Consider the following 14,354-nt stretch of genomic DNA (forward strand, 5'->3'; position numbering starts at 1 on the left):
GACCCTCTCCTGCTGCTGCCTGGGACCCTCTCCTGCTGCTGCCTGGGACCCTCTCCTGCTGCTGCCTGAGACCCTCTCCTGCTGCTGCCTGGGACCCTCTCCTGCTGCTGCCTGGGACCCTCTCCTGCTGCTGCCTGGGACCCTCTCCTGCTGCTGCCTGGGACCCTCTCCTGCTGCTGCCTGGGACCCTCTCCTGCTGCTGCCTGGGACCCTCTCCTGCTGCTCACAGAGCCTGCTGCCTGGGACACCTCACAACTCACTTCCGCCACAGGTCTGCCATATCCACAGGGATGTCAAGAACAGATAAGATCCGTGCCAGTCCATTCACGAGTGAGGAGCTGGATGTCCTTGTGAACGAGGTGCTGGCACAGTACCCACGGCTGTTTGGTGGCCCCAATGTCGTGGTAAGTCACCATGTAGGGAGCTGTAGGGCAGGGTGGTGTCAGACGTGTATTCATGATGCAGCTGTATGTTATTTTGGATGTGTGGTGCTGACAAACACTGACAGACAAGATGTTTGCAGGTGGTGGGAGTGTGTGTTTTGCATTATGACTCTGTCCTAGGCCAATACTTGTATGTGTGAGTGGGATGTGCTACTTTTTGGGGCAGACATGACCAACGGTTGTTTGCCTTGTAGCTGGTTGGACAGTGTCCGCTTGTGATGTAATTTCAGGGTGCCCCTGTAGTCATAGTCAGTGTGCCCCACAGAGTAGGTTCAGTGGCTGCCCTTCCAAAGTTTGTCCATCAGCCAACTTACATGCTACAGTTGCTGCACACTGATTAGTGGATATGACACATCAATGCCCTGTACAATTTATGATTTATACAGTGCTGTCGATGCATTTGTGTTGAATCATCATTCTTCAGTGTGATAATCATGGAGACTACGAAGCTCAATGTGTGCATGCATTCACTAATGTTTATGCCATGCAGAGTGGCCTTGTGAGGGTACCCCCAGTTCTGGAGGGAGGGGGGTCACTGTGCGTCCTGATTCAGTGTCTGGCTGCTGTACTGATAGATGCTGACATATGACAATGTGTAAATGTTCATTAGTCCTTCTTTACTCTCATACCTGCAGCTCAAAGTACACCAACGTAAGGCTGTCTGGAGGGCCATAGCAGCAAAGGTGCGAGCCCTGGGGGTATCAAACAGACGACACACACACTGTCACAAGAGGTGGAACGACATCAGCCGGCTGGCTAAGCAAGTGGCAGAGATGAAGTTGGGGATGGTACCACGCACAGGGCGTGTGGCACGCCGCACCATGACTCCGCTGATGGCACGCATACTGGCAGTGACCTATCCAGACCTGGATGCACGTCTGAAGGGGCTTCAGCAGCAAGACAGCGATGGTGAGTATCCGGGGAGGGAGAGTTTGTCTGGGAGTGGATGCATGTGTAGAGTGCCTGTGTCTGCGGTGACACATGTGATGTGCGTGTGCTGCCATGCTGTGATATGTGATGTGAGTGGCAACTGTGATGTGTGTCTGTATGAGGCATTGGCCCACCATGGCCTTACTCTGCAGCTCCTGGCTGCAGTTTTCAGTCCTTGACATATATTTTGTTGTCCACATGGTCACTCTTCTTTGTGATGGTGGGTGTAGTCCCTATTATGCTGTACAGCTGTGTCCACTTAATGAGTGTTACACCATGTCAGTGTACTTTGCATGCACCTGCATGGTAGTGGCCCACACATCTGACAACAATGTGAACCCACATTGGCACATGGTGATTGTAATGGCCTATTTGACAATGTGGCATGTGTAGACAAAACAGGTGTGTGTATTCCCCTCTGGATCCCTTTAGGCTCTGGAAGTGGTGATGTTAGTTGTGGCTACATCATGTCCGTGGGGCAGGTCCATGTGGGCTAGGGGAACACCATCCATGGGCAGGGTGTAGTGCTGTGTGTCATCGACATTGGTCCACTCCTGCCTGTTTGTCCGCATGACAGGCTCAGTTGTGGTGTAACTGGTGTGTAGCAGCACAATGATTTGAGGGTGTGGTGGTTACCATGTAGCTCTAGGCCTCTCATGTGCTGCATTGCTCTGATATCGTGTGACCAGACTATGACACTTATACAACCATGTTTCTGTCACTAATGCAGATTCGGAAGACACCACGGCGGAACATGATCCTGAAAGTGGTGGGGAGACCAGCACGACAGCGGCAGCAGAGCAGGGTGAGACGGAGCAAAGTGACACTGACCACACCAGCGCTACTGAGGGTGACAGGAGTATGCATGAGGAATCTGTGGCTGAGACACAGAGTACCACTTCATCTGATGGCAGGGGGGATGAGTCCCTGTTAGCAGCCACAGGGGATGGGGACTCTGCTGCTGCATCTGACTACCAACGGCCACTGCCCACCCTCCCATCCACTTCCTCTGGGGCTGGCCGTATCCGTGTCACTAAGAGGGGACGTGTGACATTCACACATGGCACCGCAGCACCTGCACCTGTCCCCCCTGCTGCCCTCAGTGCAGAGTGCGTAGAGCTCCTGCGGCAACTTTGCGTGGGCCAGACCGCCCTGCTGAATGCCTTCAGTGCCCACGATTACAAAATAGGGCAGGTTCTGGCATTCATGGAGGGCATACACTCTGACGTGGGTGGCCTACATCGTACACTCCTGTCATTGTCAGGTACAGTGACGTCAGCCCTCCAACATGCCCCCTTTGCAGCTCAGGTGCCTGTGACGTCCACCCAGTCAGTGGCCACATCAGATGACAGTGAGCATTTGGGACATACATCAAGTAAACGTTACAACACTAGGAGCACAGCTCAGACCCAAAGCAAACAATCCCGTCCACAGACTCCATCCCCAAAGAAGGGCAGGGACCCCCCAATATGCACAGACCAGGTGGAGTCACAGAAGAGCAAGGCCAGAACAACATTGTGTCAGACATCAGGCTCACATGCTGCTGAGCCATCACCAGATATTGACTCTGCTATGCCCACAGAGGATGTGTGGGATGTCATGACTACACCTGGGGTGAACACAGGGACACACCCACCTACCACATCAACCCCAGAACAAAGTACATCGAGGCAGGTGGAGGGAAGCCCTGCTGTGACCAGCCCAGTCATTGTGGCAAAGAAGGGCAGTGTAGTGGCCATCCCTGGCAAGAAGGGACAGGAGGGCAGTGTAGTGGCCATCCCTGGCAAGAAGGGACAGGAGGGCAGTGTAGTGGCCATCCCTGGCAAGAAGGGACAGGAGGGCAGTGTAGTGGCCATCCCTGGCAAGAAGGGACAGGAGGGCAGTGTAGTGGCCATCCCTGGCAAGAAGGGACAGGAGGGCAGTGTAGTGGCCATCCCTGGGGTAAGTGGGAAGGTGGTCACTGTGGGGGGTACACCTTCCAGAGAGGCTAAAGTGGTCCGGAGGCGTAGCCAGCACAAGCGTACTGCAGGATCAAGCACTTCTCCAGAGGGAGTGGCAGTGTCTGCCCCTGAAGTGGAACAGTTGGGGGGTGTGCAGGTGGTGTCAACGCCACTTCCCATCAACCCCATGACAGGGAAGCAAATTCATATTCCAAAGAAGTGGAAGGGCACCCCTCCAACCTCTCCCACCCACACTGTGTCAAGGGCGTGCATGACTCCACCTCCACGTGCCACGGTGCCACCTGGTCCGCACAGCCCTCCACCTTGCAGGCCCTCTGTTATAGCCACACCACATGTCCCTCTGTCACACCAGTCAAGTCGACCTGCAGTCCCTGACACACAGCCAGGTTCCACTCCACATGACAGCCAGGAGTGAGTTGTCAACACCCTCAGACGCCTGTGCCACACATAGGTGTGCTACAGTACACCATTGTTAGCGATGTGGGTGTGTTCCTGGGCCTGTTGCTCTGATGTGCTGTACCCTGCCAAGGACACTGGGCCTGTTGCTCTGATGTGCTCTCCCCTGCCAAGGACTCTGGGCCTGTTGCTCTGATGTGCTGTACCCTGCCAAGGACACTGGGCCTGTTGCTCTGATGTGCTCTCCCCTGCCAAGGACTCTGGGCCTGTTGCTCTGATGTGCTGTACCCTGCCCTGCCAAGGACACTGGGCCTGTTGCTCTGATGTGCTCTCCCCTGCCAAGGACTCTGGGCCTGTTGCTCTGATGTGCTCTCCCCTGCCAAGGACTCTGGGCCTGTTGCTCTGATGTGCTGTACCCTGCCAAGGACACTGGGCCTGTTGCTCTGATGTGCTCTCCCCTGCCAAGGACTCTGGGCCTGTTGCTCTGATGTGCTGTACCCTGCCCTGCCAAGGACACTGGGCCTGTTGCTCTGATGTGCTCTCCCCTGCCAAGGACTCTGGGCCTGTTGCTCTGATGTGCTGTACCCTGCCCTGCCAAGGACACTGGGCCTGTTGCTCTGATGTGCTCTCCCCTGCCAAGGACTCTGGGCCTGTTGCTCTGATGTGCTGTACCCTGCCCTGCCAAGGACACTGGGCCTGTTGCTCTGATGTGCTCTCCCCTGCCAAGGACTCTGGGCCTGTTGCTCTGATGTGCTGTACCCTGCCCTGCCAAGGACACTGGGCCTGTTGCTCTGATGTGCTCTCCCCTGCCAAGGACTCTGGGCCTGTTGCTCTGATGTGCTCTCCCCTGCCAAGGACTCTGGGCCTGTTGCTCTGATGTGCTGTACCCTGCCAAGGACTCTGGGCCTGTTGCTCTGATGTGCTCTCCCCTGCCAAGGACTCTGGGCCTGTTGCTCTGATGTGCTGTACCCTGCCAAGGACACTGGGCCTGTTGCTCTGATGTGCTCTCGCCTGCCAAGGACTCTGGGCCTGTTGCTCTGATGTGCTGTACCCTGCCCTGCCAAGGACACTGGGCCTGTTGCTCTGATGTGCTCTCCCCTGCCAAGGACTCTGGGCCTGTTGCTCTGATGTGCTCTCCCCTGCCAAGGACTCTGGGCCTGTTGCTCTGATGTGCTGTACCCTGCCAAGGACACTGGGCCTGTTGCTCTGATGTGCTCTCCCCTGCCAAGGACTCTGGGCCTGTTGCTCTGATGTGCTGTACCCTGCCCTGCCAAGGACACTGGGCCTGTTGCTCTGATGTGCTCTCCCCTGCCAAGGACTCTGGGCCTGTTGCTCTGATGTGCTGTACCCTGCCCTGCCAAGGACACTGGGCCTGTTGCTCTGATGTGCTCTCCCCTGCCAAGGACTCTGGGCCTGTTGCTCTGATGTGCTGTACCCTGCCCTGCCAAGGACACTGGGCCTGTTGCTCTGATGTGCTCTCCCCTGCCAAGGACTCTGGGCCTGTTGCTCTGATGTGCTGTACCCTGCCCTGCCAAGGACACTGGGCCTGTTGCTCTGATGTGCTCTCCCCTGCCAAGGACTCTGGGCCTGTTGCTCTGATGTGCTGTACCCTGCCCTGCCAAGGACACTGGGCCTGTTGCTCTGATGTGCTCTCCCCTGCCAAGGACTCTGGGCCTGTTGCTCTGATGTGCTCTCCCCTGCCAAGGACTCTGGGCCTGTTGCTCTGATGTGCTGTACCCTGCCAAGGACTCTGGGCCTGTTGCTCTGATGTGCTCTCCCCTGCCAAGGACTCTGGGCCTGTTGCTCTGATGTGCTGTACCCTGCCAAGGACACTGGGCCTGTTGCTCTGATGTGCTCTCGCCTGCCAAGGACTCTGGGCCTGTTGCTCTGATGTGCTGTACCCTGCCCTGCCAAGGACACTGGGCCTGTTGCTCTGATGTGCTCTCCCCTGCCAAGGACTCTGGGCCTGTTGCTCTGATGTGCTCTCCCCTGCCAAGGACTCTGGGCCTGTTGCTCTGATGTGCTGTACCCTGCCCTGCCAAGGACACTGGGCCTGTTGCTCTGATGTGCTCTCCCCTGCCAAGGACTCTGGGCCTGTTGCTCTGATGTGCTGTACCCTGCCCTGCCAAGGACACTGGGCCTGTTGCTCTGATGTGCTCTCCCCTGCCAAGGACTCTGGGCCTGTTGCTCTGATGTGCTGTACCCTGCCCTGCCAAGGACACTGGGCCTGTTGCTCTGATGTGCTCTCCCCTGCCAAGGACTCTGGGCCTGTTGCTCTGATGTGCTGTACCCTGCCCTGCCAAGGACACTGGGCCTGTTGCTCTGATGTGCTCTCCCCTGCCAAGGACTCTGGGCCTGTTGCTCTGATGTGCTGTACCCTGCCCTGCCAAGGACACTGGGCCTGTTGCTCTGATGTGCTCTCCCCTGCCAAGGACTCTGGGCCTGTTGCTCTGATGTGCTCTCCCCTGCCAAGGACTCTGGGCCTGTTGCTCTGATGTGCTGTACCCTGCCAAGGACTCTGGGCCTGTTGCTCTGATGTGCTCTCCCCTGCCAAGGACTCTGGGCCTGTTGCTCTGATGTGCTGTACCCTGCCAAGGACACTGGGCCTGTTGCTCTGATGTGCTCTCGCCTGCCAAGGACTCTGGGCCTGTTGCTCTGATGTGCTGTACCCTGCCCTGCCAAGGACACTGGGCCTGTTGCTCTGATGTGCTCTCCCCTGCCAAGGACTCTGGGCCTGTTGCTCTGATGTGCTGTACCCTGCCCTGCCAAGGACTTTGCACTTCCCGATTGTGATTCACCAGTGCATAGTCTATGGCATTTGCACATGATTTTGAGAGTTGCTGTTGTCTACTTATGTTGTGTAGCTACATCTGTGCAATATGTGAATAAATACAGTACATTATGGTGTGTTTTCTCTGTCTCCTTACTGATTAAAGTCATTTTCTTGTTTGACTGAGTTCCATGGTCTATTTTGTACATCACCATTGCAAGGTTGTATGTGGCCATATGATTTTTAGACAGGGGGACAGGTTCTTCAGTCCATTGTGGCCCTGCTGATGTTGTACTCTGTGATGGTTATTTGGCAGGCCATGCAGTTTTCGTGTGGGTGAATTGCTATTGCTGCATACACTGTTCACAGGTCACCTTGGGGGACACTGGCAGCACAGGGTGTGCAGCTGTGCTGTGGTGTAGTAGATGTTTATGATGTGATGAGGTGTGTGTTTCCCATTCTGTGTGCCCTGGCGTGTATGTGTATGGTCGTCTTGTGTTGGCCCTTGGTCCTGGTGGCATGGCTTACATGGCATGTGTGTGGCAGAGGTGTGCAGTGTGAAGGGTGTTAGTTTGTAGTGTATGTATGTGTGCCCCTGTATGGTGTGAGACACACATGTGTCAGGCAGGAGTTGTATGCCTGTTGTATGTTTTGTCTTGCCCTGTGTGGATGTTTGTATTCAATTGTGTGGGCTGTGGGGAGTGCACTGGTGTTGTGTGTCCGTTGTCAGGCAATCCTGCTGTGCCTTTGTCCCTGGTTGTGTGTCGCAGTGTGTGTGTATTGTGCTTGTTGTTACAGTGCTTGTTGATGTGCAAGGGGGTGCACGGGATTGGCACCTGGCCTGTGACTACTTCGGGTGGTGTGCAGTGTTGGTCGGGGTGGTGTGTCGCTGTGATGTTTGGAATGTGTCCATGCCTTGCTGTTGCCCTGCCTTCTGCATTGTGCGCATGTGTTGACCGCGGCGGTGACGTGTCCGTGACCGTGACGTTGCTGCAGGTTGGCCGACGTTGTGTGTTCCGGATGCCGTGGGGTGCCTTGTTCTGAGGTGGGTGATGTGTGGGTGCCCATGTGGATGTGTTGTGCCCCCCAGCAGGATGCCAGTGTTGTGCTTGGGACCTGTGTCGGCATGTGTGTTGTGTGGTGTATATGTGTAGTGACGTACCTGCGGCGGCGTCCGCGGCGGCCCATCTGGCGATAGTGTTGCAGCAGGTACATGACCGGATGCATGTGGAGGGCTGGGTCCATGGGGTTCATGTCGGATCTCGGCGTGCGTGCTCCGCTGTAGACTTTCCGCCTGCTAGAGCTGTGCGGTGTCTCCGGTGCGGTGCGTCAGCTTGTTTAGCCCATCCTAATATGTCGAGCGGGGCGGACGTCATCGACCGCGGCGGAGGGTCTCGATTGGCTGCAGCCGCCGCGGTGGCGGGCGCACCTTGATGGCGGAGCGAGGCGCTCCGCGGCGGACGGGAAATGACCTGTGTTTACATATCCTAATGTGGCGGACGTGATTTCCACTGCTAGCGGGCGGAAAAAGCTGTTTTTCCGCCCCGCCATCGTTTCGGTAGTGCCACCGCCCGCTATCCTAATGGACCCCTAAGTGAGCATGTGTACTGAGCGAAAGGTAGTATATTGTTTCCACAATTCTGAGGGATCAGGGTTGTCATTTTCTGAGGTTGCCAAAATGTATTCTATCCCTGATAAGAGGAGATTCTAGTGGCACTGTGAGCTAGCTGATACAGACAGGCTAACATACCCAGTGGGGGTGCACGGCTCAGTCTGCCACCAATCCCACATTCTATGTTATCCAAACATGCAGATCCGGAATAGGGTATCTAGGAACTACTCGATAAGCTTTGTCTATTGCACCGGCTGTGGTTTTTAATTATTTCACACTCATTAGAGACATTAGGAAAATCTACAGATGTAGAATAAGGGTTCTTTCTTCTTGATAGGGTGAATAGCTGATATCAGAAAAGTAAAACCCTCTCAGCTATTATACCTTTTAAGACATTCCTATTTCCCCTTGTTAAAAATTCAATCCATAATTGATGCTTAGATGTTGCAGAGTAAGGAACTGTGAATAACTGAAAATAATGCCTAGCATTCCTTACTTGCCAATAGCGATGGACAGAACAGCACTTTCTAACCGAATGTGCTACTGTTAATCCATTAAGTTGAGTTTCTTTGTTGAATGTGGGAAAAGAAAAAACGATAAAACTGGTGTTACATCAGTTATGTTATTCCAAGTGCACCAAAGTGGATAGTTCCCTAACTGAACAGATGACAACGAAGATGGGAGAGTTGTCTGTCAATGAAAAACACAGCCATGTTAGTATAGGACAGAGTAAGTAGCATGGGAGAGTGTATCACACTTCCTTTAAAAAATAGAGAGATGTTGAGAGATGGAGAAAAAGGGTTCGAACAGAACTGGAATCTTTATTCAAGAATGGGAAGATTTTACCAGAATTTAAAAGGAAATATCTTTTTTGAGCGTCATAGATTGTGTACTGCATACATGTATGCCACTGGCACTACACCTCAAAGTGAATGGCGGCGTTTCTAAGCCAGTGAAAGAAGCAGAATTCAAAAGGAGTGTAATAGCAAACATCTATTGAATGCTAATGGTTAGCAAGCCCTTGGGGTAGGTAGTCTCCATGCCAGAATAAATGGAAGAAGCACTTGAGAGGAGAGAATAGAGATAATGAGTGGGAGATGGTCTATAGACAGACTCAGAAGTCAGCCAAGAGTGTGAAGAGAAGGAAGACCTCCTGCAAATTAACCATGTATAGGTATTTCATGTCCGAGAAACTACACAAATGGGACAAAAAGAGCTTGGACAAGTTTTGAAGACGTTGTGGAAGAGCAGAATTGCTATTGCACTTGCTACAGCATTGCCTGAAACTGCAGAAGTTCTAGAGGAGGTTCCGGAAGTGGTGTATAGGATGCTATGGGTATTAGTCCCCTGGAAGGCCAGCATGCTGATCCTATGCCCCCACTTCTTATGTGCTCTGTCACTGCATGTACTCGAGACAAAAAAGTTGTCTATCACATTGGGACATGGATTGCAAAGTAACATGCTGTAAGGGGAAGACTGAATGCACCGGCATGGAGAGAATTGTCATCACGTATTTCAGATGGTATGTAACTGTTACCATGGATTTTTTAGCACGCAGTACCGTTACCACGGATCCATTACCACGCAGGATCCATTACCACGGATACCTTTACCACGCATTTTTTTACAACGCAGGTACTATTACAACGCATACCATTACATCGTAAATTTAGGTAAGTTTAAAGGTAAGTATTGGGGTATTGGGTTTGGGTTTTGGGGTACAGGGGTATTTTTAGGTTTTAGGGTTGGGTTTGAGTTTTGGGGTACAGGGGTATTTTTAGGTTTTAGGATTGGGTTTGGGTTTTGGCGTTCAGGGGTATTTTTAGGTTTTAAGGCTGGGTTTGGGTTTTGGGGTACGGGGGTATTTTTAGGTTTTAGGGCTGGGTTTGGGTTTTGGGGTACAGGGGTATTTTTAGGTTTTAGGGCTGGGTTTGGGTTTTGGGGTACAGGGGTATTTTTAGGTTTTAGGGCTGGGTTTGGGTTTTGGGGTACAGGGGTATTTTTAGGTTTTAGGGCTGGGTTTGGGTTTTGGGGTACAGGGGTATTTTTAGGTTTTAGGGCTGGGTTTGGGTTTTGGGGTACAGGGGTATTTTTAGGTTTTAGGGCTGGGTTTGGGTTTTGGGGTACAGGGGTATTTTTAGGTTTTAGGGCTGGGTTTGGGTTTTGGGGTACAGGGGTATTTTTAGGTTTTAGGGTTGGGTTTGGGTTTTGGGGTACAGGGGTATTTTTAGGTTTTAGGGTTGGGTATGGGTTTTGGGGTACAGGGGTATTTTTAGGTTTTAGGGCTGGGTTTGGGTTTTGGGGTACAGGGGTATTTTTAGGTTTTAGGGTTGGGTATGGGTTTTGGGGTACAGGGGTATTTTTAGGTTTTAGGGCTGGGTTTGGGTTTTGGGGTACAGGGGTATTTTTAGGTTTTAGGGCTGGGTATGGGTTTTGGGGTACAGGGGTATTTTTAATATATATTTTAAAAATTTACAATTAAAAATAATTTCATTAATATAATTATTTAATGATTAAATAATAAATAATTAAATTAAATATTTAAAAAAGAATTATTTTAAATATAATAATGAATTATTAAATTAAATATTACAAAAATATTTTTAAATAAAATATATATACTTACCTATACTTACGTTGTAATGGTATGCGTTGTAATAGTATGTGCGTTGTAGTGTATTGCGTTGTAAGGGTATCCGTTGTAACATGACCTGCGTTGTAAAAAATCCGTGGTAATGGTATGCATGCTAAAAGTACGCGTGGTAACGTGGTACATCCATTTCAGATGAACTAGTGATGGAAGAGATTATCCTATTCTTGGAACACAACTCAAAGCCTTTGAGTAGGACTTGCTCCATTTCTTTGTTTTTTCAAGGTTAAAGCTGTATTAGCGTTCTAGAAGAAGCATTCTGATATCACTGTTCCCCTAGCATTATTCGACAGAGAACGAAGGTGAAATCTGTTCTATATACGCACTCTCTTATAAACCGCCATAGCTGGAATGAGTGCTTTCGCTAGCGTACCCTTTTCAATATGGTGTTAACTTCAAGGGGAGTAAAATCATTTTTCAAATATTGCCTTCCTATAGCTGCAAATGTCAGCAAAGCTAAAAAATACCAATACTGTATTAAGTCCTGCTATGGATTGCTCAACCTATTCACTGAGTTTAGCCTATTAACTACTACAAAGACACATATGAAGGGTGGTCTTTTCTAGGGGTGTTGAAGAGGTTCAAACACCAAGTATTGCAATTGGTGCAGGTTAATGACAGAATGTTAGGAGAGCGGCACCCAAAATCACAGGTATTACCATAGCTACACTCTAGGTCGGCCAAGTGCCTGGAAAACAGTTATACCTTCAGTGGTCCTACAGAAACACTTCTAGCCTGGCTGGCTTTAATGTTATGAGAAGAACGGTCATAGGAAACCTACCATTACCAAAAAGGATGCACACACAATGAATGCAGAGATCTGCCAATTGTGGCTGGCATTCTGGAGGATTTTAGTACAGACCATTCCTAAAGGACCTGACCACATTCCCCACATACTCAAAATTGGGATAACTATAAATCAGACCATCCAAATTGTATTTCTGTCCTCCCTCCTCTACATATTTCCCTTTATAAAACTCACAACAATCTCAATGTGGAGGGCCTAAATACTGCATTCAGCACAGCATATGGACTCTAACTGTATGTAATCACCATCACCAAAAGCCAAGGCTGGTCATTTCATTTTTCGAGCTACTGCTCTACCTCTCTATTGTCTTTCCCATCTAAAATATGAAAAGCATTGTCCTTAATCAACTCTTCCAAGTTCTAGAAACCAACAACATCCTGGGCTACCACCAGGCTGGACTCTAAACCAACCACATAGAACATGAATCTGTTCTTGTACTAGTCCTTGATAACATTTGCTGCATCTCAGAAGAAGACAATATTGTTGCCCTTAGCCAACTTGATCTGTTGGCAGTTTTCAAAAAGGTGCCTCACTCTATTGGTTGCATATTGTTAAGGGAAGAGGTCATGCATTCGACTTTTATCTGTCAAGATGCCCCAGCAACGCGCTAATCAACATACTCCTGAGGCGGAAGCCGGGAGAGCTAAGACCTTATTTTAACTGTGTGATACTGTGTTGTATTTTAAAAGCTAATCTCACTTACTGCACTCTTGGCAGCCTAAACAGCGGACACTCGCTGCAACGAAACCCCTCATTCTTGGGTCGCCGATCCACGAGGGCGAGGCGCGTCACGGACACGCCCCCTCGAGTGGCCACGCCCCCAAGCGGCATAAATAGCGCGCCCAGTGCCCCAGCAACGCGCTAATCAACATACTCCTGAGGCGGAAGCCGGGAGAGCTAAGACCTTATTTTAACTGTGTGATACTGTGTTGTATTTTAAAAGCTAATCTCACTTACTGCACTCTTGGCAGCCTAAACAGCGGACACTCGCTGCAACGAAACCCCTCATTCTTGGGTCGCCGATCCACGAGGGCGAGGCGCGTCACGGACACGCCCCCTCGAGTGGCCACGGCCCCTCCTACGTCCAGAACTCCCACTATTTATCATGTGCCTAGGTAGGAAGCGCAGCGGACGAGCGCAGCGGGCGCGACGATTGCGCGCCGAAGGCGCGCTTAAGGCAAGCTCGTCTGCGCTCGTCCGCGAGCGTCCGGGACCAGGGGCCAAGGACCCTGCAGGCCACTACACTTATACTTCAGCTGAACTACAAGCACTGCGCCCAACCGCCACGACGTGTCCACCGGTCCCTCATAACGCGGCGAAACGTATCTCTCACTTAGGAATAGGCAACCCCGCCACCCTCACAAATGCCCCCGCTCCTGAGTACTCTATGCGCACGACCACACCTTGCTCTACCTCCATGTTCAGGTGTATATATCTCAACACCCGCTCCATGACTAAGCACCAATCAGATATCTTTTTGCTACTTATGGACAAACAACCTGACATGCTGCTATTGACAGAGACCTGGCTCACCCCGGACTCACTACCGGACATTTTAGCTGCCCTACCAGCAGATTACTACATACTATCAGCACTCCGCCCTGGTGGAAAAACTGGGGGAGGAGCAGCTATAATCGTCAATAAAAAATTCCAACTTAGACAGCTCCCCTCGCTGCCTTTACCTAATACTGAAAACATAGTCGCCAAAATAGATACTCCCAATGGCTCACTAGTATTGGTCCTACTATATCGCCCTCCCCAAACCATGGCCACATTCCCTTCCACTCTAGCTCAGCTACTGGCACCATTGGTCACTAACAACCCCAAACTACTACTGGTTGGGGACTTAAATTTCTGGTTCGACAACTTATTACTGGACCCCCAGGCTGCAGAGATGAGTGAACTCCTCTGTGATCTCAACCTGACACAACACATCCATACTGAGACTCACCAGAAGGGCCACAGCCTCGACCAAATCTGGTCTCTGAACTTGCCTCTATCCGAATTAGACATAAAACCTTGCTGCTGGTCTGATCACCACAGCATAAGTTTCTCCTTTCAGTTAGTTAAGACAACCCACTTCAAGCTACAATCCAGCAAAACCATTAGGAAATGGTCCTCTATGGATATGCCAGCTTTTCTCAACTTTTTGGGTAACTCCCTTCCCCCTGACAGCACTAATGTGGAGGAGGCCGATGGTCGGTTCAATGAATGGCTTACTGCAGCGATTAACACCTACGCTCCTCCCACGCATCTCAGCTGCTCTAGGAGTCCGGACGCACACAAATGGTTTACACCTGAACTAAAAAAAATGAAACTAGAAGTGAGGCAAAAGGAAAGAACCTGGCGCTCCCAGTACTGCCCACTGGCCAAGGCCACATACTGCTCAGCCAGGAAGACTTACCAAAAAACTCTACAAAACCATAAAACAACCTACTATTCATCTAAAATCTTAAACTCCACCAACAAGTCAAAAGAAATTTTCAGGATAGTGAACGACCTCTGCAATGACGATAGAACTTCCCCCCCGGTAGTTCCCTCACAAGCGTTATGCAACTCCCTGAATGACTTTTTCCGAGACAAGATCTTAATGATTAAGCAGAACATCTCCACACTTCCAGCTTGCGCCCCAGTGGATGACATCTTTCTCAATCCCTTAACTTTACACTCTTTTCCCCTTATTGATTTGAAAACTTTCCTGGCACTATTGTCCAGAGTCAAATCAGGATCCCCTATGGATGTCTGCCCCCCCCCAAATCATGAAAGAAATTGGTCGAGCTATGC

The 14,354-nt window shown here is 50.9% G+C and overlaps 1 protein-coding gene across 1 annotated transcript; it reads left to right on the forward strand.

The window, feature by feature from the left end:
* The first annotated feature begins 877 nt into the window (after positions 1–877).
* On the forward strand, positions 878–3,867 carry LOC147726449 (uncharacterized). The gene is made up of 2 exons (XM_086962937.1): positions 878–1,352; positions 2,104–3,867. The coding sequence occupies exons 1-2, from the start codon at positions 1,043–1,045 to the stop codon at positions 3,747–3,749; spliced, it is 1,956 nt and encodes a 651-aa protein (XP_086819063.1). The 5' UTR covers positions 878–1,042; the 3' UTR covers positions 3,750–3,867.
* The last annotated feature ends 10,487 nt before the right edge of the window (positions 3,868–14,354 follow it).

This window comes from Lissotriton vulgaris, chromosome 3_1 (genome assembly GCF_964263255.1).
Source record: "Lissotriton vulgaris chromosome 3_1, aLisVul1.2, whole genome shotgun sequence".
NCBI lineage: Eukaryota > Metazoa > Chordata > Amphibia > Caudata > Salamandridae > Lissotriton > Lissotriton vulgaris.